The 27,400-nt window shown below is 40.3% G+C and overlaps 1 protein-coding gene across 8 annotated transcripts in view; it reads right to left on the minus strand.

Moving 5' to 3' along the window:
• The window catches only part of RAB23 (RAB23, member RAS oncogene family), a 74,384-nt gene extending 48,010 nt beyond the window's left edge, over positions 1–26,374 (minus strand). For 5 of the 8 annotated variants that reach the window (XR_012034049.1, XR_012034048.1, XR_012034050.1 and 2 more), the window contains exons 1-4: positions 26,079–26,346; positions 16,604–16,819; positions 10,993–11,078; positions 605–761 (exon numbers count right to left, since the gene is read on the minus strand). Coding sequence is in view for 4 of the 8 variants with exons in the window: in XM_072832489.1 (XP_072688590.1) it covers positions 605–761; positions 10,993–11,078; positions 16,604–16,758 (398 nt within the window). In the remaining 4 variants the exon portion in view is untranslated. Of the gene's footprint in view, positions 1–604; positions 762–10,992; positions 11,079–16,603; positions 16,820–26,078 lie in introns of all 8 variants that reach the window. The other 3 variants (XM_072832490.1, XM_072832488.1, XM_072832487.1) reach the window with 3 other exon arrangements.
• Positions 26,375–27,400: the final 1,026 nt, after the last annotated feature.

The following is a 27,400-nucleotide window of genomic DNA, read 5'->3' on the forward strand; positions in this document are numbered from 1 at the left end:
AATTTTTGTTGAAGGCACTAAGTTTTGGGTTAAATTGTTATACAGCAACAGATAACTAATATAAGAACATAACAAAAAATGAGGTAAAAACCAAGCAAAGATTTTAAAAGCTAGCAAAAAGTTAATAATACAATGTGCAAATACTTATAGAAAGAAATTATCTAGATGCTCAGTTCACAAATTTGAACTGAATTTCTGAATATACAAAACAATACGAATCTGAACTACTTATTTAAAGTCATCACCATAGGATAGCTACTTGCTCTAGATATTAAAACATACAGGGATTTTTTTCCCCTAGGGATGTTTTTATTAACATTCTTATTATATTTAGATTTGACAACATCAAGAGCTGGATTTCCAGTGTAAGACCTAAGACTGGAATTCCAAAAGGCCTTCAAAGTTTATTCCTTGAATTTTGTCTACTTATGATTTCATGTTAATTTTTTTAACCCAAACCTATCACAAAAAATAGCTCACAGAAAACTTAATTATAAGGCAGTCTCTATAAAAGGTTTCCTAAAATTTTTAGATCTATGCAAAAATTAAAATAAGTTTTAACTTTATAGAATTACCACCTCCCCCTCAAAAGTGAACATCTTACTTCTTTATACAAGAATCATCTAAGAGATCAATCTTGTTTTGGACAAGTACAGTTGGTATATCTCCAACTTCAGCTACTACTTTCTCTCTCCAACTGGAAATTGCTTCAAAAGATTCTCTGTCTGTGGTAGAAAATACAAGCACACAAGCCTGGGCTCCTGTAAGGTCACAAAATAAAAATGTTATTTACATTAATGAAACAATCCTATACAGGATGAGGGCAATTTTTACCTATTCAAACATTTTTTATTTTTTTATTTTTTTATTTTTTATTTATTTATGATAGTCACACACAGAGAGAGATATACAGATAAGAGTAAATCGCCCTGGGACAAGAGAATTTCCTGGAACCAAGGCACCTTTTCTTACTATTATTCCTTCCTTCCAGATTTCTCAGGTGTAAGTTTCCAACTAAGACTCAAAACATACATACCTGGGCTACTTAGGATACTGTAAGGCCAAAAAAGGTCTGCATTACCATTAAAGGGAATACTATAGTACAAAGCAAAAGAGCATGAAAGAGAAAAACCAGCAGTTAAGTATTACTGTAAAAGCAGAGACTTCATATGGGAAAATCTTCCATACTCTAAAACAGATTTTAAACCAAAAAATGTATTAATTACAAAACTGTCTAAATTAATACAAAACTGGGGCTGGGGACACTATACAACACAGATAAACAGATGCTCCCTGACACTTTCCAGGAATTTAAGAACAAATAAAACTGAGGAGGGGTGCCTGGGTGGGCTCAGTCAGTTCAGTGTCAAGACTCTCGATTTCAGGTCAGGTCATGATCTCAGGGTTGTGAGATTGAGCCCCTTGTTGGGCTCCACCCTAGGCATGAAGCCTACTTAATATTCTCTCTCTCTGCGTCCCCCTGCTCCCCCTCCAAAACCCAACACTGACAAGATCACACTGGATACTAGTAAATAAACTTATATTTACTTGAACTCTAATATTTACTTAAGCTATAAATAAACATTATTTAATTATACTTTAAGAAACTGTTCTTTTGGGCAGCCCCAGTGGCCCAGAGGTTTAGCACTATCTTCAGTCTGGGGCGTGATCCTGGAGACCCAGGATTGAGTCCCATGTTGGGCTCCCTGCATGGAGCCTGTTTCTCCCTCTGCCTGTGTCTCTGCCTCTTTCTCTCTCCCTGTCCCTCATGAATAAATAAATAAAATCTTAAAAAAAAAAAACCTATAAGTTTATATCCAACTATTATTTAAATCTGAGGGCCAATGGACTCTTACAGGAAGTGTACTTTAATAAAAATGTGTAAAAGAAAAAAAAAAAAAAAACCAGAGATATAGGCAGGAAGAGAGCTTAAGAAAAGCAAAATGTTGTTTAAAAAATCTGTTTTTAAAAAAGATTTGAGAGAGAGCACGAACAGAAGTAGAGGGAGAAGCAAACTCCCCACCAAGCAGGGAGCCCAATGTAGGGCTCAATCCCAGAACCCTGGGATCATGACCCAAGTGGAAGGCAGATATGCCCAACTGAGTGAGCCACCCAAGTGCCCTTGTTTAAAAAATCTTTCTTTCTTCTTAAGATTTTAAGTAATCTCTACACCCAATATGGGGCTCAAACTCATAACCCCGAGATTAAGAGTCACATGCTCTACAAACTGAGCCAGTCAGGTGTCCCAAAATGTCATTTAAAAAATAAATGAGGAGGATCCCTGGGTGGCGCAGCGGTTTGGCGCCTGCCTTTGGCCCAGGGCGTGATCCTGGAGACCTGGGATCGAATCCCACATCGGGCTCCCGATGCATGGAGCCTGCTTCTCCCTCTGCCTATGTCTCTGCCTGTGTGTGTGTGTGTGTGTGTGTGTGTGTGTGTGACTATCATAAATAAATAAAAAAATTTAAAAAAATTAAAAAAAAATAAAAATAAATGAGGGATCCCTGGGTGGCACAGCGGTTTGGCGCCTGCCTTTGGCCCAGGGCGCGATCCTGGAGACCTGGGATCGAATCCCACATCGGGCTCCCGGTGCATGGAGCCTGCTTCTCCCTCTGCCTGTGTCTCTGCCTCTCTCTCTCTCTCTCTCTCTCTCTGTGACTATCATAAATAAATAAGTTGAAAAAAAATTAAAAATATTAAAAATAAATAAAAATAAAAAAATAAAAAATAAATGAAAAATGGGGATCCCTGGGTGGCACAGCAGTTTAGCACCTGCCTTTGGCCCAGGGCGCGATCCTGGAGACCCGGGATCGGATCCCACGTCGGGCTTCCAGGTGCATGGAGCCTGCTTCTCTCTCTGCCTATGTCTCTGCCTCTCTCTCTCTCTCTCTCTCTCTCTCTCTGTGTGACTATCATAAATAAATAAAAAAATAAAAATGTTAAAAAAATAAATAAATGAAAAATGGATAAAAGTATGCCCATAACAACCCCAAAATTATTTAGTGGAGGACTGTGTGGGGAAAGACCAAAGGAATACAGAAAAGTACTAAAATGCCAGTCTAAAAAGGAGGAAGACGTACTATTAATATGTTTAAGCAATCTAGGGAGGTAAATAAACACGAATACGGGTAGAGATACCTGAGTATCACTGTAGCTATGGAAAGTTCCTGCCTGTTGTTAATATCCTCAAAGTATACGCTGCAGGTGGCACTCAGCTTTAATTTTCTTTAAAGATTTTATTTATTTATTTGAGAGAGACAACAGACTCACTGCTGAGTGCGGAGCACAACATGGGGCTCAATCCCAGATCTCCAAGATTGTGACCTGAACCAAAGTCAGATGCTTATTAAACAACTAAGCCACCCAGGTGTCCCACACTAGCTTTTCTGCATCTAGGCTTTTTCTGATGCCTTGGGTTAGCCCATCCTAAGGGGAACTGATATCTCCAGGAAGAAACTTGAATTATGGAAGATGGTATTAAACCTCAGCTTCACTTTGGTGGGACCATCTTGAGGCAAGGCTACATGGTGCCTCACAGAAATTGATTCCCCAATTGCCTACAGTAATAATTAGCTCATTAATGCACCTTTCATAGGTTTTTCTCCTTTCCCCAGTCTCAGTTCTTCCACCTGGGATCACCTACCAAATAAACCAGCCTCACCAAGTTGTACCAAGACCTGTTTTGTAGATTATTTTTGCAGATATAATTCTGAGAAACAATGGACAAAACTACTTGATTTAATTTCCCATAACTGAATATTATCATCCATACATACAGATAAATATTCTGTGGAATTATGATGCATTGTGGTTCCTTTCTGCTTAAGAACTTCCCCCCACCACAAAAAAAAAAGTTAAAGAGCCTTTATATAAAATTTTGACTGAGGTACCAATAAAACAGATGACAAATACCAGATTCCAAATATGTGTCGAAAGATCATTCTTTGCAGAATTTACAAAGGAAAAGACCAAAATCCATTATACAACTTCGGAACTCCCTCAAGCACTTGGAGAAATTTTTTTTCTTTAAGAACTGAGAAGAAGGGGAAAAGATTTCTTTAGAAAAAGTGCTGCCCACACCAACCCTTCTCTCTCTCTCTAAGATTTTATTTATTTGAGATAGAAGAGAGCACACAAGGGGTGGTGCGGGGGGGGGAGCAGAGGGAGAGGGACAAGCAGACTCTGCACTGAGCATGAAGCCCAACATGGGGCTCCACCCCATAACCCTGAGATCATGACCTGAGCCAAAATCAAGAATCACACACTTAATGGAGTGAGCCACCCAGGCACTCCCCTTCTCTCTTTGAAGGTGGGGTGCTATGGGGGAGAGTGCTATTATGACCTCTTTCATCTCAACCTAGAAGGACTTCAGCAAGACTACTTAAGTAGCTTGGTATATGTTCCCAGCAATAGGGGGACACTCTGGACTGATGGTGCCTTGATTCAAGCCAGAGGAAAGTGCAGTGGCTGGGAGTGAGAACAAAGAGCCAAGACCAAGAGACAAAAAGAAAAGAGCTGCCTTTGGGAATACCTGTACTCCTGCCAATGGCTTCAATTTCCTATGGAAAGAGGTAAACCACATCTAAAAGCTAGCATGGGGTCATTTTAATTCATGTCCAATAGGACTGCTTATTGGGTGATGGGAGTTCAGCATAAAGAAGGGAGGGGGTGGAATGCAACTCCCACACTGGAGAGCAGGGTGGAAAGCAACTGCGAGAATCAAGTATATATGTGCCCAAAAGAAGTATCACCGAAAATGGGAACCTTGGAGGAATCCAGGACAATCTCCTAGAGAAAGAATCATCTTTGAACATCGGCCACCCAGAAGGCCCCAACATCAGACAAGAGCACCTGTAAGTGGGCTCCATGCTGGGGCATCTGGCTGGCCCAGTATGTAGAGCATGAGACTCTTGATCTTGGACTTGTTTGAGCCCCATGTTGGGCAGAGAGATTACTTTAAAAAAAAAAAAAAAAAAAGAAGAGCGCTTTTGTCTCCCAATTCCCTTTCCTTCTAGGCCTGACTGCAGAGAAGGAAGACATATCTCTAACAAGCTAAAGAAAAGTGAGACGACAGAAGCAACCAACATTCTCTTCCCAGACCACTGATATTGACTGGACTATTAAAGCCCCAGAGAGGATAGATTTAATGCTAAATTATATCTGTAGTTTGGCTTAATACACAAGACTGTCTAATTACTAAATTGAGATTATGTTTATGACTAGAAATAATTCTAAGAAATTTGAGAAAAACTATTTGAGAGTGATCAGAAAAGACATGAGCTGAAGGGAGTTTTCTTCAAGGGTGAATAAAGAACTCCCTCTCCTTCTACTGCCTAATAAAAACAAAGGATGGTGAGAAACAAAAACAAAAGTGGAATTTTGGTTAACTTCATGAGCCCTGTTCAACATAACTACCATGAATATTCTTTTTTTTTTTTTTTTTAAGATTTTATTTATTCATTCATGAGAGACACAGGAGAGAGAGAGAGAGGCAGATACACAGGCAGAGGGAGAAGCAGGCTCCAACCAGGGAGCCCGATGTGGAAGTCAATCCCGGGATTCCAGGACCATGCCCCAAGCTGAAGGCAGATGCTTAACCGCTGTGCCACCCAGGCATCCCCTACCATGAATATTCTTTTTTTTTTTTTTTACCATGAATATTCTTAATTGAAAAATGATCCTAAAAAAAAGAAAGAAAAATGATCCTATACTGTTATCCTTTTTCTTCCTTTGACCTGCAGTTCTGTGTTGGTACCAGTCATCTTTAAGAAAGTTAATAAAGTTTAAAAAAATGTTAACAATGTTTTAATTTCTCTGTTGCAGTCATTTGGACATATCCCACACCCTTGATATTTAAAGGCATCCACTGTTTTCTATCCATGTATTTTAAAAAGACCTTTATTTTCCTACTATTCAATATTCCTTCAAAACTACCTATTCTTAATAATCACATCATTAGAAGTTACTTTGTCATCGTGGATAATAGTAAACCACTCACAAAAGAATCACTTTTAATAATTAACAAACTACTCCTCTTATCCACACATCAGAAATACAGAGATCTGAATAAAGTCTTGTGTATAAGATCACCATTAGCAAATATTTATTTCTAATTAATATGACCTTTCAAAAAAAGTTACTATTTCTGAAAGCAATTCAGAAAATATTCCTCAAAACATATAACGTGTAGAGAGTAATTCTGTCCTCAAATCACTGAAAGACCCTAAAAGATAGTTTCTAGACTTACAAGTGTGGCTGAGGACCAGCAGCATCAGGGTCATCTGGAAGGTTGCAGAAATGCAGAATATTAGAGCCACTCACCGATCTACTGAATTAGAGACTGCATTTTAACAAGCTCTCTAGGGGATTCCTGTGCACATTATAGCTTAAAAAACACTGGTCTATACAACACAGCATATAATTTAGGAAGAACAGGCCAATCAGAAACACAAGGCTTTATATACTATTATAGTTGCTATTCTGGATTTTAAATGCCAGTCTATTATTTTTGTTGACACTCTATTTAATGTGAAGCACACAAATTATTTAATGAACCAATCTATCACAGATTCCACACTCACATAATTTCAAAACAAATCTAAGGGACGTACATAGTCTAATTCTGTTGTTCCTTAATTTTTGCATTATAACGGAAACCTCTAAATAGCTTCTTGTCCAGAGCCATTCCATTTCCAACAATTTATATTCACTTATGTTTGTGAAAGAAAGTACTTAAAAAAATGTTTCCTTCTATTTATGAGTATAATCTCAGATATCAGATCTCAAGTCCATAACCTCATTTCTATATATTGTTAGTCAAAAACATTTTTTTCGGGACACCTGGGTGGCTCAGGGCGAGATCCTGGGATCTGGAGTCGAGTCCCACCCTGGGCTCCCTGCATGGAGCCTGCTTCTCCCTCTGCCTGTCCCTCTCTCTCTGTGTCCCTCATGAATAAATAAATAAAATCTTAATTTTTTTTTCTTAGAAACAAATCAGTAAAAAAGTATAATGAAAATGCTTTATATTGTATGTAACTTTCTGTATTAAGTATGGTTTCTACTGCCTACGGTGGACTTCTTAAGAGTTTAAGAGAAGTCATTTGGGATCCCAAAAGGGTTCCTAATGTGATCTGTGCTCTGTTCTTTACAAAGCCATTTCAACATGTCTCACTATACAATTAATGCAACATTCTAAGAATATAAGTATACCTTTACACGATGGGTTTTTATATGATAGGTCTCTTTTAAGTGAATTATAATAAAATTTTTCTTCTTTAAATATACATTTTTAAGACTTTTATATATTTTGAATAATACATTTTTAGAATATAAATCAGTTAAGTCCTTTTTTTTTTTTTTTAAGATTTTATTCATTTATTCAGGACAGACACAGAGAGAGAGGCAGAAGCAGGCCCCACACAGGGAGCCCGACGTGGGACTCGATCCCAGGTCGCCAGGATCCACTCCAGGCTGAAGGCGGCACTAAACCGCTGAGCCACCCAGGCTGCCCCTATATCATCATATTTTAATCTATACTAGTACCCGATGACTACCTGGTTGTCTAGCTGGCATCCAATTTCCCTCCCTCCAAGAGAACACACCTGCCTCACTGTATAGTAGCCGTATGGTTTAGGCAGGCTGAATCTATCCTCTGCTCTGGGGTAGTAGGCCCTAAGTGCATCAAGCCAATTAGGGTAATCACATTCTTCTAACTACTTACACTGATCTGGTCAAAGGTGATCTAATCAGATAAAAGCTGAGGACTTTTAATCCATTGTTGTAGAAATTAACTCCCCCCCCACCCCCCACCAAGGATGTGAACAAAGCATGTGGCTTCCATTGCTGATGGTAGCAATCTCACAACCAAGAGGAAAATCACCAGAGGGAGAGAGAGTCAATTCAGGGAGACAGTCAACTCAGGAGAATCAATGAAGTTACAGTAAAAACAAACCATAACTAAAAGCTATGCTATTTCCACTTTTGTAGTTTATGTTAGTTTGAAGTTGCTTTTCTGTTCTCAATAACCAAAAGCATTCTGATAGGGACACCTGGATGCTCAGTGGTGGAGCATCTGCCTTTGGCTCAGGGCATGACCCCGGGAGTCCCTGGATTGAGTCCCACATTGGGCTCCTGGTGGGAAGCCTGCTTCTCCCTCTGCCTCTGTCTGTATCTTATGAATAAATAGTCTTAAAAAAAAAAAAAAAGAAAAAGCATTGATAGAACCCCAAAGGAAAACATGTAAGAATATTCAATATGCTATTTCTCAAATTTATGTATAATTGCTACTGTTCATTCCTTTATTCATTTAGATGTGATGTTTATTATTATAGCTTAGAAAAAGAAGTTAAATCTTAAGACTTGTCTTAGTATCCTATGCTCTTTGCCATTTTAACATGGTTGATTAAAAAAATTACATTTCTAGAAAAGTTTTTAAGAGATATCTTTATATGCTTAAAATCACTTTAAGTTAAACTGTTAAGTGTAGGGAAACCAAACCTGCTTGAAGCATTTCAGTCTAAGTGAAAGCGGAAAAGAGTTTAAACATCATCCACAGTAAATTAAGATAAGTAAATACTAACAATCATGGGTCCTTTTTTTATTTTCTGGCAAAGAATGCTTTTTGTAGATATTATAAGGAGAATCTTTGATTGGTAGACACCTAAAAAGTACCAAACAAGAAGTACACAACAAGCCAGATGAGTTAAATTTTAAAAATTAAAAGATAATAACGTTGAACATAGTCTCATGGGATAAAACTTAAGAAAGCATTAATTCCTTAACTACAGAGGAAATAAAAATATTTTTAGCTACCTGGTCTTTTTTTTTTTTAAATCAAGGACCCAAGTGATAACTAGTTACTGTACATTCCAACATTTTCTCCTTTTTATTTATATGCAAACCAAATCATTTTTGACATTTGACCAGTTTGGTCTTTTTTCAAGTTAAACTTTATTTTGGGATAATTATAGACTAACACAGTTTGCTCTTTTTTTAAATTTTTTTTTTAAAGATTTTATTTATTTATTTATGAGAATACACAAAGAGGAGAGAGAGAGAGAGGCAGAGACACAGGCAGAGGGAGAAGCAGGCTCCATGCAGGGAGCCTGACGTGGGACTCGATCCTGGGTCTCCAGGTTCACGCCCTGAGCTGTAGGCGGCGCTAAACCGCTGAGCCACCGGGGCTGCCCTCCCCCCCTTTTTTTTAAAAAGATTTATTTATTTATTTATGATAGACATAGAGAGAGAGAGACAGAGTCAGAGACACAGGCAGAGGGAGAAGCAGGCTCCATGCCCGGAGCCCAACGTGGGACTCCATCCTGGGACTCCAGGATCGCGCCCTGGGCCAAAGGCAAGTGCCAAACAGCTGAGCCACCCAGGGATCCCCCACAGTTTGCTTTTATGGATCAGAGATAAATAATGGTAAATATGTTCTCCAAAAATAACCACACTGGTTAAGTAATACTGCTACATCAAATTGTCAAAAGCTTAAAAAGGAAGAACCAAGGGGCAGCTGGATGGGCTCAGTCAGTTAAGCAGCTGCCTTCAGCTCAGGTTGTGATCTCTGGGTCCTGGGATCTTTTGGCCCCACGTCTTTGTCCTTCCTTGTCTTCAGGCTCCCTGCTCAGCAGGAGTCTGCTTGTCCCCCTTCCTCTGCCCCTCCCCTTTGTGCTTGCTCTCTCTCAAGTGAATAAATAAAATATTAAAAAAAGAAAGAACCCAACCTATCTTTTTCCCTTACAAAAGAACATATATTTCATGCCAAGAATTTAGAGAAAAAAAACTAGGTAAAAACAATGAAAATCTCATGTCCTCCTACTATTTTTTGATGTTTCCACCTAGGTTTTTTGTTTGTTCTTTTTCTGTGTTAATGAGGTGATAATGTGGTAATAACCCCACTAAGAAAACACAAATGATTTTTACTCAAAAATACAGATCATTTTTGGCCTGCTAGTCAATAGTGTCACTGCTCATAAAATTGATAAAAATGTCATCTAATCAAAGAGCTTTGGGCCATCAGAACATAATTCCTGCCTCATATCATGTTACAGGTGCTCAAGACCCAAACTAGCATCTACAGGAGAGCAACAGTCAAAACCACTGCCCCTGGGGAGCCTTTAAGGATACAGTAAATAGAATGAGAAGCAGTGGTAGCATTATTAGAATGACACCTGAGAGGTGTATCTCTCTTAAATTTCACATGGAACCAGAATGACTTCTTAGAGTAGGCAGTGGAAGTCAAGTCTCCCCGGTACTGAGTGAGAAAGGCAACTTCTTTGGTTGCTTATATATTAGCATAATTATGTTTTCATAAATCCTACATTTTCAAAAGTGGGGAAAAAACAAGATATATATTCAAAAGCATCAACAGTCTATAAGTCTAAGTCTACATGGGACAATATGAAGCTTTCAGTTACTTTGTTCTCATTACAATCACAATTAGCATTAAGGTGGAGAAATACTGGAAATGCTGTCATAAATTCCAAAAGAAAAGGACAAACTTTTAGAGGAAAATGGTAATGGAAACTTTAGGTTCCATTTAGAAATTTCAGCTTTCCCTGAGGAATTTGACCCCATGTATCTCACACCTCTCTGAACTCTTAGGGCACCAAGACGGTTTTATCCCTGCAATCTCTGTCATAGCAAACTGTCATCTTATTTGCAGGGACTTTACTTTTTCATGCTAGTTTCCACTCTAACCATAGAGTTATCTCCATGTGGTCAGAAACAGGCATTGAACAGTTTCTAACTGATTAGAACAGGGAATGCCTACGTGAGTCATATAATTCCAAGGCAGAGACAAACTATCTATAGTACACAGTATTATTTACAACTCAACAAGATCATTAGTAGAACAATGGCCTAAGAGGTTTTTAAAAATACTTTGAAATTAATTTAAGTCTTAAAAAGAAACCCTTCTATGTTGAATAAAAAAAGTGAAGTTCTTTGTTTAGCCAAAAGAACATGCCCAAATCAACAAACCCCATAATTTACCTCGATAGTAGGCCTTTGTTATTGCATCAAATTCCTCTTGACCTGCTGTATCCCACAACATTAGTCTGACATCTTCATCATTAACTCTGAAACAAGAGATGAATTTATTTCATATGTGAAGAAAATGTTTAGCTATGTTTAGCTTTGTACATATTTTTATTTTTCACATTCGAAGGTTTTAATTCGACATTGTTGGTTTCACTCCGAAAAAGTCTGAGTGCTCTTGAATGGTGCTATCAACACCAGCAGTGAAACTAAAAGGGGAAAGACATTCCCCCAAAGCTCTAACTTTATACATGATTTGCGTTTACCTGTCATGGTTTCCCCCTTAATAACAGATCATAGACAGTGGTGCCTCTAACATTAGCATCACTGAGAATGGTATACCCTCAGGTTAGTAATTGCTCTCCTCTTGCTAACATTCTGATGGGTTCTGGTGCACAAGTGATAGCATAAGAATAAGAAAGGAAAGAAGTAAAACACGGAGAACAGAAGGAAGGAGAGAAGGAAGGAGCAAGGGATCGAAAAGCAGCCTGGTTCCCTACAACTTAAAAATTTATTTATTTTGTCATCTATTCCATTGTCTTATTCATGGTAGTTATGTTCTATAAAGTCACTGCAAACACTGAATTATCAAATATTCAAACATTGCTCCTAGGGGAAATACAGGGTTAGGATCATGTGAGCCCTGGTTACATTTTCCCCAATGAGTCAACATGTAACCTTGTTTTTTTTTATGGTTCTGCTTAAAGACACCTTATTTAATACATAGTGTTAATTCACTAACATCTAACTCAAGGCCAACAGCACTGCAACTCATGCCTAAATGAAGTGTACCTAACATACGTATTTTCTCTATAAGGCACATCACAGCCTTCTTGTACTTAAGAAAACGAGACAGCACTATGCATAGGGGCTATTTTAAAAGTGACATCATCAACAAAAAGTACAAAAGCATGGCACAAAAATAGACATGAGAAAATACTTGTTTGTAGTATGAGGGATGAAAAAAGAATGAAGAGGGTTGCCTTGTTTGACCTAAGGTGAGAGTGTGCACATAGGGTAGTAAATATTTGTTGCTCTGTGCATATCCACAAATGATTACCAAAGCACTGGGATTACTGACTCTAGGGTTACACAGAAATTTTAGCAAGTAAATGGATTTGCAAATATGGAGCCTACAAATAATGAGAATCAATAGTATCCTTGAAGGATAAACTTGGAATCTACAAATAACAAGGATCAACTATATATTTAAAATATTAATTTGGCTCCGATAACAAATACAAAAATGAATGCCATGAAGGCTTAAAATGAATCCTCTTAAAATACCCGAGAAAGGAAATAAACACAGAAGTATTTTAAAAGAGGGCAACAGAATACAAATTAGAAATTGAACAATCTTTAAAACAATGAACATAATTATCTTTAATGCTACTGCTCAGGCTAGTCAGATTTGTTTAATGGTACTTATTTCTTTAATACCTGTCAGTCTGTCCTTACAATTTAAAATACATTTGAGGTGGGGAAGAATGGGCAAAACAAGTGGAGGGGAGTGGGAGATATAGGCTTCTAGTTATAGAATGAGTAAGTCACAGGAATAAAAGGTACAGCATAGGGAATATAGTCAATGACACTGCAACAGCATTATACGGGTGACAGATGTAGCTACATTTGTGGTGTATACAGCATAACCTATAGAGAAATTGAATCATTCTGTTGTATAGTTGAAACTAATATAACTTTATATGTCAACTATATTAAAAAATAAAATATCTTTAAAAGTTCATAGGACTAATGACAAAAACTGTTACTTTTGATGTGTTTTAGGATCCAACTGGATTTCCTGAAGTAAGGTTTCCTTTTCTTTTTTTTTTTTTTAATTCATTTATGATAGTCACACAGAGAGAGAGAGGCAGAGACACAGGCAGAGGGAGAAGCAGGCTCCATACACCGGGAGCCCGACGTGGGATTTGATCCCGGGTCTCCAGGATCGCGCCCTGGGCCAAAGGCAGGCGCTAAACCGCTGCGCCACCCAGGGATCCCAAGGTTTCCTTTTCATTGGAGTATTTAATCCTGCCAAATCTGCTCTTATTTCTTTAAAACAAATTATCAATTCTCTAACTTCTAGATAGTCTTAGGATTCCGTAATACTGAAAACTATTCTGAGAGACAGGTAACTGTCCTTCCAAATAAAACAAGTCTTTGCTTTACTGTGCTTCACGGATACTGTTTTGTGTTTTTTGTTTGTTTTGTTTTGTTCTTACAAAGTGCAGGTTTGTGGCAACCTTGCATTCAACAATTCTATCAGCACCATTTTTCCAACAGCATCTGCGTACTTTGTGTCTGTGCCACATTTTGGTAATTCTTACAATATTTCAAACTTTTTCATTATTACCGTATTTGTTAAGGCAGCCTATGATTAGTGATCTCTGATGTTACATTAGTAATTGTTTTGGGGTGCCACAAACCGCTTCTATTTAAGATGGCAAACTAAATGGATCAATGTCATGTGTGCTCTCATTGTTCCACCAACCAGCCATTCCCCCATCTCTCTCCCTTTTCTTGGGTCTCCCTATTCCCTGAGATACAATAATACTGAAATTAAGCCAGTTAATAACCCTACAGTGGCCTCTACGTGTTCAACTGAAAGGAAGAGCCACACATCACTCACTTTAAATCAAAAGCTAGAAATGATTAAATATAGTGAGGAAAGCATGCTGAAAGTGGAGATAAGCTGAAAGCTAGGTCCCTTGTGCCAGACAGCCAAGTTGTGAATGCAAAGGAAAAGTTCTTAAAATTAAAAGCGCTACTCCAGGGGAACCTGGCTGGCTCAGTCAATAGAGCATGTGACTCGATGTCAGGGTCTGAGTTCAAGCCCCAAGTTGGGAATAGAGATTACTTTAATAAACAAATAAATGTGCTACTCCAGTGAACACACAGATTAGAAAAGCAAAATAACCTCACTGCCGTATGGAGGAAGTTTCTGTGATCTGGATGGAAGAGAAAACCAGCCACACAAACCAAAGCTTAAACCAGAGGGAAAGGTCCTAAAACTCTCCTCAATTCTATGAAAGCTGAGAGAGGTGAGGAAGCTGCAGAAGAAAAGTCTGAAGCTAGCATAGGTTGGTTCATGAAGTTAATGGAAAGATGCTGCCTCTGCAATCAAAGTACAAGGTGAAGCAGTAGGTGCTATTGTAGAAGCTATACAGGAGGTTACCCAGAAGACCTAACAAAGCGAATTAATAAAGGTGACTACACTAAACCACAGAGCTTTAGTGTGGATGAAACAGCCTTCTACTGGAAGGAGATGCTACTCGGGATGTTCGCAGCTAGACAGAAGTCTGTGCCAGGCTTCAAAGCTTCAAAGGACAGGTTGACTCCCTTGTTAGGGGCCAGTGTAGCTGGTGACTTTAAGTTGAAGCCAATGCTTATTCACCATTCTGAAAATTTTAGAGTCCTTAAGAATTATGCTAATTTACTCTGCTTGTGCTCTATTAATGGGACAGGGCCTGGATGACAGCACACCTATTTACAAGATACTTTACTGAATATTTTAAGCCCACTGTTGAGACCTACTGCTCAGAACAAAAATTCCTTCAGAATTTGACTGCTCACTGACAATGCGCTGGTCACCCAAGAGCTCTGATGGAGATGTACAATGAGATTGTTGTTTTCAGGTCTGCTAACTCAATACCCATCCTGTGACCCATGTATTAAGAAGTAATTTTCAAAAAAAGAAGTAATTTTGACTTTCAAGTCTTGGTATTTAAGAAATACACTGTGTAAAGCTATAGCTGTCACAGATGGTGATCTCTCTGATGAATGTGGGCCAAGTAAACTGAAAACTTTATAGGAAAGAGTCACCATTCTACGTGCCATTAAGAACATTTGTGACTCACAGGAAAGGTCAAATATCAACATCAACAAGACTTTGGAAGACAGTGATTCCACTCTCATCCATAGATGAGTTTCAAGACTTCCGTGGAGGAAGTAACTGTAGAATGGGTAGAAACAGCAAGAGAAGTGGAATTAGAAGTGGAGTCTGAAAATGTGACTGAATTGCTGCAAGCTCGTGACAAAGCTTGAACAGATGAATTATTATGAAAGTGGTTTCTTGCATGGAACCTACTCCTGGTGAAGATGCTGTGCAGACTGTTGAAATGACAATAAAGGACTTAGAATGTTAAATAAAGTTAGTTGATAAAGTAGCAGCAGGGTTTGAGAGTTTTTTTTTAAGTTTTTAATTTTAATCCCAGTATATTTATCATACAGTGATGCATTAATTTCAGGTATACAAATAGTAATTCAATAAGGTTTGAGAGAATTGACTCCAATTTTGTTTTGTTTTTTAAATATTATTTATTTATTTATTCATGAGAGACACAGAGCATGAGAGAGAGAGGCAGAGACACAGGCAGAGGGAGAAGCAGGCTCCCCATAGGGAGCCTGATGTGGGACTCGATCCCGGGTCTCCAGGATCACAACCCAGGCTGAAGGCAGCACTAAACCGCTGAGCCACCCGGGCTGCCCTGACTCCAGTTTTGAATAACGTTCTACTGTGGGTAAAATGCCATCAGATGGCATCACGTGCTATAGAGAAATCATTCCTGAAAGGTACGGTGAATCAATGAGGCAAACTTCACTGTTTTATATTTAAAAATAGCCACACCTACCCCAACCTTCAGCAACCACCACCCTGATCATCAGTCAGAAACCATCAACATTGAGGTAAGACCCTCCACCAGCAAAAAGATTAAGGCTCAGTGAAAGATCAGAGAATGATTTGTATTTCTTAGCAAATCATATTTTATTTTATTTGTATTTCTTAGCAAATCTTATTTTAAGATTTATTTATTCATGAGAGAGAGAGAGAGAGAGAGGCAGAAACACAGGTAGAGGGAGAAGCAGGCTCCGTGCAGGGAGCTCAACATGGGACTCAATTCCGGGTCTCCAGGATCACACCTGGGCTGAAGGCGGCGCTAAACCGCTAAGCCACCCGGGCTGCCCAAGAAAGTATATTTTTAAATGAAAATATGTACATCATTTTTTTTTAGACTACCACAGACTTAATAGACTACAGTATAATGTAAACATAACTTTTACATGTACTGGGAAACCAAAAAATTCATTTGACTCACTTTATTGCAGTGGTCTGGAACTGAACCTACAAAATCTCCAAGTTGTGCTTGTAGTGGACAGAAATCTCATTAGAGTCAAGCATTGGTTTGTGGTTAAGAAGTATGTGAGATGCCACCAATATATATAAAACAGATAAACAGGAGATAGAAAGGGTCAGGAGGAGAGTATAAAAAAGGGGGAAATGATGAGGGGAAAACAGATGAAAGGCAAGAAAAAGACAGAAGGATAAAGATACACACAGGAATATGTTAACTAACTAGAATTTAAATAAAAACTTAAAACATTAAAGAGAAAAGAAAAAAAAGACAAACACAGGAATGAGTATTTGAAAACCACCACCAACTGATCCATTAGCCACGGCCACCTGACTCCTAACCTTGGACTATACTGTAATTAGAATTATTCCAATGAAAGCCTGGGATACAGTTCAGAAATCAAAACTGAAGGGATAAAATGGCCAAGTACATACTGGATTTGTCGCTCCAAAAAATCAACTCCAATGGTTTTCTTGTAGTCTTTTGTAAAAATGCCTTTGCAATATCGCTGTATCATACTTGATTTTCCAACTGCTCCATTCCCTACAACCACCATCTTGATGGCCACTTCCATATCTTCCTCCAACATTTTTGCAGTTGAAAAGGTTTCTGAACCAACTTTAATTCCAGGTGATCAGATCTTCTCAAATCTGTAGTTTAAAATGAAATGATTTTTCATAAAATAAAAAGTATATAAAATATTATAATTTTAAAGATTTATCTATTTATTTGAGCAAGAAGAGAATACATGAGCAAGGGGCAAGGGGAGGGATAGAGGGATAGGGAGGGAATCTCAAGCAAACTCCCAGCTGAGGGCATAGCGTGACATGGAGCTGTATTCCACAGCGCCAAGATCATGACCTGAGCCAAAACCAAGAGCCAGACACTTAAATGACTGAGCCACCCAGGAACCCCAAAAATTGTACAAAATAAATTATAATGTTTTATGAAGAAATAATTATATTGCAAGAATTTGTCTCCATGATGGAGGTCCTCTTACCACCCTGTTTAGATCATGTAAATTCTTTTTTTTTTTTAAGATTTATTTACTATTTATTCATGAAAGACACACACACACATACAGCGAGAGAGAGAGAGAGAGAGAGAGAGGCAGAGACACAGGCAGAGGGAGAAGCAGGCTCCATGCAGAGAGCAGGACGCAGGACTCAATCCCAGGTCTCCAGGATCACACCCTGGGCTGAAGGTGGCGCTAAACCACTGAGCCCACCCAGGGATCCCAACATGTAAATTCTTCTAAAGAAGGAACAAGAACATCATTCATTTTTGAAGCCTGAAAAATAGCACAATGTATGACATCCAGATATTAATAAATGTGTAGTTGTATAGTTCTACCTTTTAATGAGACTAAGACTGGGGTGTTAGAATTGAGGTCTAATACAGCTGCCACTTACTAGTTCTGCAATTTTAGTGAAGTTGCTGGCTAGCCTCTTTATGCTTCAGTTTACTAAAGGATATTTACCTCAAAAGATTGTTAATCAGTGGTACATATAAAAAGCACTTAGCAAAGGGACACCTGGGTGGCTGAGCTGTTTAGCGCCTGCCTTTGGCCCAGGCCATGATCCTGGGGTCCCAGGATGGGATGAATCCCACATCAGGCTCCCTGCAGGGAGCCTGCTTCTCCCTCTGCCTGTGTCTCTGCCTCTCTCCCTCTCCTTCTGTGTGTGTGTGTGTGTGTGTGTGTGTGTGTGTGTGTGTCTCATGAATAAATAAATAAAATCTTTAAAAAGAAAAAAAGCACACTTAGCATAGGGAAAACTAAGCTTTCAAAAAATGGTAGTTTCGTTCTACACAATGTAATAAATCCTCCACAGTTACCACCATATGGGCAACAAATACAAAATCTAAGGAAACTGCCTTTTCAACCTCACAGGTAATAATTAATATCCCTAGAAAAATACCCCAAAGAAAGACTTACATAATAATACACAACTGTATGACAGCATTGGACTTTTACAGTGCTTTACTGTTCAGGTTACAATGACTCCTTTATAAATAATCTTATACCATACGTTCTTTCTTTAGTTTCAGACTAGTTACAGTTATTCATATAATTAAAGTAATGCAATGTGTACTGCTTGCATTTTAGATTGAAAAGAACAAAGTCAATTTCTTCATATTTCTTAGAAAATTACTAGTTAAGTTCCTGACTACTATTATATGTTATAATATTATATTTCAACTCCCTTAACTGAAAAACCCATCTAAACAACCACTACATAAAACAAGTCTGAAACATGAAGAACATTCCTTCCTGCTCCCCGTGGAGTCTCAGTAATTGTCCTTAGTGCTTCACAAACTTGCACAATCATAAGAATCATCTAGGAAGATTTGTTAAAGTATAGGTTCTAGGTCTCCACCTCAAACATAACTAAATGATGTATTAAAAAAAGTAGAATATCAGAATGACAAGAAGAATGTGATAGAATAAAAAATACAGGTAAATACAATAGATTTCTCTTGAGTGTTCTAAATTATGTTGGACTCAAACACAATAGTATGGTTTTCAATATGTGTAGAGAAAATATTTAGCATAATTAATTATAAATGGGAGAGAATAAAGGAATGTAAAGAGAATAAGATTTTAAGATTTTATTTGAGAGAGAGAGAGAGTACATGCGTTGAGGGGGGGAGGGTTAGAGGGAGAAGCAGACTCCCCGCTGAGCAGGGAGCCCAATGTGGGTCTCAATCCTGGGATTCCAAGATCACGATCTGAGCCAAAGGCAGACGCTTAACCGACTGAGCCACCCAGGTGCCCCAAGAGAGGAAAGATTTCTATGCTTCACTTATACTGATAAAACACTGTCACCAAGAGACTGTGATAAATTACATATATGTAGTGTATGTAGTATAATACCTAGAGCAAACACTAAAGAAGGTACACAAAGAGATAGATTCAAAAACACTATAATAAGGGCACCTGGGGATCCCTGGGTGGCGCAGCGGTTTACTGCCTGCCTTTGGCCCAGGGCGCGATCCTGGAGACCCGGGATCGAATCCCACGTCGGGCTCCCGGTGCACGGAGCCTGCTTCTCCCTCTGCCTGTGTCTCTGCCTCTCCCTCTCTCTCTCTCTGTGTGACTATCATAAATTTAAAAAAAAAAAAAAAAGGGGCACCTGGTGGCTCAGTTATGAGCATCCGCTTTTGGCTCAGGTCATGATCTTAGGGCCCTGAGATCCAGCCCCACATCAAGCTCCCTGCTCAGCAGGCCGTCTACTTCTCCACTGACCCTTCCCCTCCACTCCTGCTCTCTCATGCTATTTCTCAATATGAATAAACTTAAAAATCTAACAAAAACCCAAAACACTACAATAAAACAAAATGAAAGTCTAATAACACAATAAAACTACCAGAATCTAACTGGCATTTATATAACTGTGCATACAACTGCATAATTTACTTTTTTCTTTCAAAGATTTTATTTATTTATTGAGAGGGAGAGAAAGAGTGCGACCAGGGGAGGGGAAAAAAGGAAGAAAGAATCTCAATCAGACTCTGCTCAGAGCCTATCTTGGGGCTTGATCTCATGACTTTGAGATGATGACCTTTGCCAAAATCAAGAGTCAGACACTCAACTGACTGAGCCATCCAGGCGCTCCAGAATATACTTCTTTTAAGTACCCACTAAATATATACCAAGATAAAACAGATTCTAGGCCATAAGACAAACCTCATCAAACAAAATAATGGGACCATAATGCAATCAAACTAGAAATCAGTAATAGAAAGATAACAGGAAAATCTACAAATATTTGCAAACTAAAAACACAGACTTCTAAAGAACTGGTGGGCCAAAGAAAAACTCAAAAGACATTTTCTTAAAAAACAAAATTGAATTAAATGAAAATAAGAAATGTGAAAATTTGTGGAACATAGCTAATGTAGTGCTAAGAGTGAAAATTTATAGTATTAAATGTTTACCTTAGAAAAGAAGGGAAGTCTCAAAATCAATAATTTAAGCCCTCACCTCAAGAAACTAGAAAAAGAACAAAATAAACCCAAAGCAAAGGATAGAAATCATGTAAGTATGCAGAAATCACTGAAATTAAAAACAGAAAAATAGGAAAAATTACACAAAAAAATTCTTTCAAAATCAATAAAATTGACAGAAAAAAAGAGAGGATGCAAATTACCAATATTAGGAATAAATTAAGGAATGTCACTCTGTACTCTGCAGACTCAAAAGGATAATGTAACAAACAACTCTACACACATAAATTTGACAATTTAGGGAAAGTTAAGCGTCCGACTCTTGATTTCAGCTCAGGTCATGATCTAGGGGTTGTGAGATTGAGCTTCACCTAAGATTCTCTCTCTTGGGATCCCTGGGTGGCGCAGTGGTTTGGCGTCTGCCTTTGGCCCAGGGCGCGATCCTGGAGACCCGGGATCAAATCCCACGTCGGGCTCCCAGTGCATGGAGCCTGCTTCTCCATCTGCCTGTGTCTCTGCCTCTCTCTCTCTCTCTCTCTCTCTGTGACTATTGTAAATTAAAAAAAATAAAAATAAAAATAAAAATAAAATAAAAAAAGATTCTCTCTGTCCCTCTGCCCTTCCCCTCGTTTAAAAAAACTGACCGATGAAATGGACAAATTCCTTGAACAGCACTATCACAACTCACTCAATATGAAACGGATAATTTGAATAGCCCTATAACTGTAAGGAAATTGAATTTGTAACTTAAAAACTCAAAGAAAAATCTCCAGGTTCAGGTGATTTCACTGGGGAATTTTACTAAACTTTTCAAGCATTGACAGCAGTGATATACAATCTCTTCCAGAATACAGAAGAGAAAGGAATATTTCCCAACCTATTTTATAAAGCCATTATTATTCTGATACCAACACCACACAAAAGCAGTACAAAAAAGAAAACTGGACAAAGGCACACAGAAGTCCTCAACAAAATATTAGTGTATCAAATCGAGGAACATATAATAAGAATAGCCAGGACAAAGTGGGCTTTATTCAGGGAATGCAAGGCTTCAATACTCAAAAACTAATCAGTGTAATCTACCAAATTAACAAAGTAAAAAAGAAAACCTCATCACCATATCAACTGAAACAGAGGAAACATAAGAAAATTCAATGTCCATTTGTCAGAAAAATAGTCAGCAAACTAGAAACAGAAGACGACTCCTTCAGACTAATACAGGTCATCTATTAAAAAACTCTTCAGGGAAACCCGGCTCAGTGGTAGAGCATCTGCCTTTGGCTCAGGTCGTGATCCTGGGTCCTGGGATAAAGTCCCACATCAGGCTCCCCACAGGGAGCCTGCTTCTTCCTCTATGTCCCTGCCTCTTTCTGTGTCTCTCATGAATAAATAAATAAAATTAAATTAAAAACCTCTACAGCTAACATCATACTTATCTCTGAAAGCCTGATTGCTTTTTTCGAAGTAAACTCTACCCACAACATGGGGGTCAAACTCATGACCCCAAGACCAAGAGTCCCATGCTCTCCTGACTGAACCAGCAAGGCACCCCTGAAAGCCTGACTGCTTTTACCCTTAGACTGAGAACACGGTAAGTATGTTCACTCTCACTATTCCTATTTATCATACTCAAAGTCCTAGGCGGGGGTAACAGGTAACAAATAAATAAATAAATAAATAAAACACAGATTAGGGGAAAAGTAAATAAAAACATCTCTATTCACAAATTACATGAATGTCTTTACAAAAAACTCCAAGGAATTAAAAAAAATCCTAGAACTAATAAATGAGTTTAACAAGGACACTGGATACAAGGCAAAACACAACAGTGAATTGTATTTCTATATCCTAACACTGTACGATTTCAAACCAAAGCTTGTATTTGTTTAAGTAATCTCTACACCCAATGTGGGGCTGGAACTCACAACCCTGAGATCAAGAACTGCATGCTCTTCTAAATGAGCCAGCCAGGTGCCCCTGAAACCAAAATGTTTATGTGACATTTATAAAAGTTCCCCCCAAATTAAATACTTTGGTGTAAATTTAATAAAACATGTACAGGATCTGTATGCTGAAAACTACAAAACACTAATGAAACAAAGAACTAAATAAATGAAAAGATGTGCCATGTTCACAGACTGGAGGACTCAAAGTAAAAACAGCCTTCTCCCCAAACTGATCCATGGTTTAATTCAGTTCCAAAGCACCAGCAGGACTTTTTGTAGTTGAGATAAGCTGATTCTAAATGTTATATGGAAAGGCAGATAAACTAGAATAGCTAACACAATTTTGAAAAAAGAATAAAATTGGAGGAAATCATACTAGCCAATTTTAAGACACCATAAAGCTATACTAATTGAGAGAGTGTGATACTGGTAAAGAGAAAGATATATAAATCAATAGAACAGAACAGAGGGCCCAAAAATAGACTGACATGAATTCAGCCAATTGATTTTTGACAAAGGTGCAAAAACAATTCAATGGAGAAAAGACTTTTCAACAAATGGTGATGGAAAATTGGACATTCAGATGTAGACAAGTAAGCATTTACCTAAACCTCACACCAAATGCAAATAATTTTAAATGGATCATACATCTAAATGTAGAACTATTCAGGCCCTTGATGGCTCAGTTGGTAGAATTTGCAACTCTTGATCTAGGGGTTTTGAGTTCAGGCCTCATGTTGGGTGTAGAGATTACTTAAAATCTCAGGGGCACCTGGGTGTCTCAGTAGGTTAACCATCTGTCTTCAGGTCAGGTAATGATCTCAGCGTCCTGGGATCAAGCCCCATGTCAGGCTCCCTGCTCAGCAGGGAGTCTGCCCCCCACCCAATAAATAAATAAAATCTTTAGAAAATAAAATAAAATCTTTAATAAAAAATTTAAAAATAAAAGTAAAACCATGGGGATCCCTGGGTGGCTCAGTGGTTTAGCGCCTGCCTTCCGCCCAGGGCCTGATCCTGAAGTCCCGGGATCAAATCCCACATCGGGCTCCCCGCATGGAGCCTGCTTCTCCCTCTGCCTATGTCTCTGCCTCTCTGTGTGTCTCTCATGAATAAATAAATAAAATCTTAAAAAAAAAAAAAAAAGCCAGACACCCTCTAACAAAGGCTCTACCATTTACATATTAGAAAAAAAATAAAAGTAAAACCATTATTTTTAGAAGAAATCTTTTAGAAGGTGAAAATGTTGACCTGGGGTTAGGTAGAGTTCTTAGACATCATACCAAAAATTTCCACAAAAGGAAAAATCGATAAATTAGACTTCACAAAAATTAAGAACATTTGCCTTGTGGACAATACTGTTAAAAGAATGAAAGACAAGCTACAGACTGTGAGAAAACATTTGCAAAGCACATATCTACCAAATAACTTGTTTCCAGAACATATAAAGAACCCTCAAAACTCACCACAAGAAAGCAAACCTTACCCATTTGAGAAATGGACAATACTCTTGCCTAGGTTCTCATCAAAGATTATATATGTCAAATACACACATGAAAAGATCTTCAAAATCATTAGTCATTAGTTAAAGACACAATAAACCATGGGATACCACTACATGCCTATTAGAATGGCTAAATTTAAAATTACTGAAAATACCAAGTGCTTAGGAGGATGTGGAACAACTAGTACCCTTACATGGTACTTGTAAAAATGCAAAATGATACAGCCACTCTGGAAACCAGCATGACAGTTTCTTATAAAGTTCAACATCCTTTATATGACCCTGCAATCCCACTCCTAGTAACACCCTACAGAGAAATGAACACTTATGTTCACACAAAAACCTGTACACAAGGGATGCCTGGGTGGCTCAGCGGCTGGGTGGCTGCCTTCAGCTCAGGTCATGATCCCAAGACCCGGGAACAAGTGCCGCATTAGGCTCCTGCAAAGAGCCTGCTTCTCCCTCCGCCTGTGTCTCTGCCCCTCTCTCTCTCTCTCTCTCTCTCTCTCTCTCTGTGTCTCTCATGAATAAATAAATAAATATTTTAAAAAACAAAAAACCTGTACATGAATGTTTATAACAGCTCTATTTAAAATCACCAAGAATTAAAAAATAAATAAATAAATAAAATAAAATCACCAAGAATTGTAAACACTCCAAATGCCCTTCAGTGGGTGGATGTATAAACAAACTGTAGCACATCCACCTAATGGAACACTACTTAGCAATGAAAAAAGAAGAAACTGTTGATACAGGCAACAACTTTGAAGAATCTCAGAGGCTTTAAGCTGAGTGAGAGAAGACAGCATCAAAAGGTTACAATATCTGGGATGCCTGGGTGGCTAAGGGGTTAAGAGTCTGCCTTCCAGCCCAGGGCCTGATCCTGGAGACCTGCCATGGAGTCTCAGGTCAGGCTCCCTGCATGGAGCCTCCTTCTCCCTCTGCCTATGTCTCTGCCCACCCCCCTCTCTCTGTCTCTCATGAATAAATAAAATCTTTTTAAAAAAGGTTACATATTGTATGATTCTACTTATATGACACCTGGAAAAGTTTAGTAATTGCCAGGGGTTAGGGGTAAGAGGAAGGATATAAAAGGATAGCATGAATAGGGATGGGGTGGTGGTGGTAAGAACTGTTCTGTGTCCTGACATGGTGACTGCATTCATCTAAAATTCATAGAACCGCGCGCACTCCTTAAAAAGTCAATTTTTATTGTACAATCTTAAAACTATATTTTAAAGAAGTAGAATCAGATTTTAACACAGGCAGTCTGACTCCTGTGATGATCAGCTCCTACTACTCCGTAGATGTAAAGCACTATACCAAAACAGTTAAGTTCTTTGAAATTAATCCTGATGGGGATCCCCGGGTGGCTCAGCAGTTTAGCGCCTGACATTGGCTCAGGGCGTGATCCTGGACACCCGGGATCGAGTCCCACGTCGGGCTCCCTGCACGGAGCCTGCTTCTCCCTCTGCCTGTGCTTCTGCTTCTCTCTGTCTCTCTCATGAATAAATAATAAATAAATCTTAAAAAAAAAAAAAGAGAGAGAGAGAAAATAATTCCGAGAATAAATAAAAAGCGGACAATAATGCTTTACATAAATCCTCTTCTCTAAATACTGTTTTCCCCAAATTTAAAGATTTTCCCAGCCAATGCAGTCTAATCATAGTAGAAAGGGACGGGATGAGCTAAGTCACTGATCAAAAGAGTTGTGTTTTGTTTTTGCTTTAGTTTTCTTTTTTTTTTTTTTTTTGTTTCCCCATCTCGGGCTGTACTGAGCACAGGTACGGTTGTGTTTATAAACACTGAAGAACTTGTAGGGTTCAAGGAGATGGCGCAGAAAATACGAGGAGTTCTATAAACCCTAGAGGTGGAGGGCCGGGTCAGACTTTCCGGGCACTCCCGAAAGCGAAGTCCGCGCTCCTCGCACGCCCGCCGGGGCCTAGGGCCCCTCGGTCCCGGCCTAGGGACGCCGCGCAGCCCGGCTCATTCATAGCCCAGCGGTCTCCGAGGGCGGGGCGCCGCGGGTGAGGAGGGCGGCTCGGGAGCCGGGCAGAGCCGGGCGCTCTCCCGCGCGGCCCACTTCACCCGGCTCTTGACCCCCCGGGCTGGGGAGACTCTCGCCCGGCCTGGGTCGCCCCCTCCCCGGCGGCCGCGGGGCCAAGGGCAGAAGCCGGCTGCTCCCAGGGGCTGGAGGCCGGCGCCTCGCCCCCGCCCAGCCCCGCCGCGCCCCACGGGGCAACCCCGGGGACCCACACCCGGGAGCCCCGGGAGCCCCGGGCCGCCGGGCAGGCAGCCTGGACGCGGCGGCCAGCGGCGGCGGAGCGGGGTCTCGGCGGCCGGGCCCGGGGGATGGGCGCCCGGGCCTGGAGGCCCCTGCCCCCCACGCCCCTCCACAGTGCCCGGACCCCGGCGGGAGGCGGGCCCTTCCCCAGCGGGGCCGGGGGAGCGCCCCGCCGCTGCGGAGGGCGAGCCAGAGCCGCGCCGCCGCCCGGACCGCGAGCCGCTACTCACCGTCCCCCGCCGGCCGCGGACCCGCCGGGCGCCGCCGGCTCCTCCTGGTCGCGGCGCAACCGCCGCCGCCGCCGCCGCCGCCCACCGCGCCAGCTCCCTCGGCGGGGCCGCCTGGCGGGCTCGCGCCCTCCTTCTCCCTTTTAAGAATGACTACGATTTTTTTAAACGAACTTTTTTGGCGGCCGGGGCTCGGGAGCAGCGTCTCGGCGGCAACTCCGGCGAGGACGGTTGGGCGCGGGAGCCTCGCCTCGCCTCGTCCGTGGACGCGCCGCTCTGCGGAGCATGCGCCGGGCTCGGTCTGCGCATGCTCCGCGCGGCGGGGGCCCCGCTCCGCTCCACCCCTGCTCTGGCGGCTGCCCCGAGGGCGGCTCCTCGGCCCCGGGACGCGGGGAGACCGGCGGCGGCCAGGACCTCCTAGATCGTGGGCCCTAGCAAAGGACTGACAGAGGACGGTCCGCGTACGCTTCGCCTACTAAGTGATCGGGCTTCCAGAGTACTCCGAGGACTTGCCCCGCCTCGAACGCACACCTTATTTTCTCCGCCCAGTGGCACCGAGGGGTAGAATGAGCCAAAATGTGGAGCAAGACCGAGAACGCACTCATGGTCCACGCGTTGCAGCTGGACAATGTACATGTCCGAGATAGTTAACAATTCGAAGAACCAAACCAACAACTGAAAGGTCCCCCCCCCCGCCCAAAAAAGCAACAGAAACTTTGCTTGAGTTGTTTTTATATTTCAGAATACGATAGAAAAGAGGGAATAAAGGAAAATACCAAGTGTTGGCAAAATACTCCAAGTGACCTAGGAAACGTTGGGGTTCGGAGCTCATAGGATAGAATTCTTGAGGGACGCCTGGGTGGCTCAGTGGTTGAGCACCTGCCTTTGGCTCAGGGCCTGATCCTGGAGTCCCAGGATCGAGTCCCACATCGGGCTCCCTGCATGGAGCCTGCTTCTCCCTCTGCCTGTGTCTCTGCCTCTCTCTGTGTCTCTCATGAGTAAATAAATAAAATCTTAAAAAAAAAAAAAAAAAGAATTCTTGAGAAGTGTTCAGTGCAGAAAGATGCTTTTATTAAAGCTCTGGGACAGGACTCGGCAGAAAGAGCTGCTCTGGGGTCCTGAGGAGTGGCAGATTATATACTTTCAAGTTGGGAGGGGATTAGGGATAGTTAAATCTCTAAGGAATTTTGGAAGCAAGGTTTCCAGGACCTGGAGGGGGCTAGTTATTGTTAGGAAAACGTCATTTATTACCGTCTAATAAAGCCTAAGTCATGAGCCCTTCAGATGTTTATCAGTGGGCTATATGCTTGGAGAATGATTGCTAA

This window comes from Canis lupus, chromosome 7, assembly GCF_048164855.1.
Source record: "Canis lupus baileyi chromosome 7, mCanLup2.hap1, whole genome shotgun sequence".
Taxonomy (NCBI): Eukaryota; Metazoa; Chordata; class Mammalia; order Carnivora; family Canidae; genus Canis; species Canis lupus.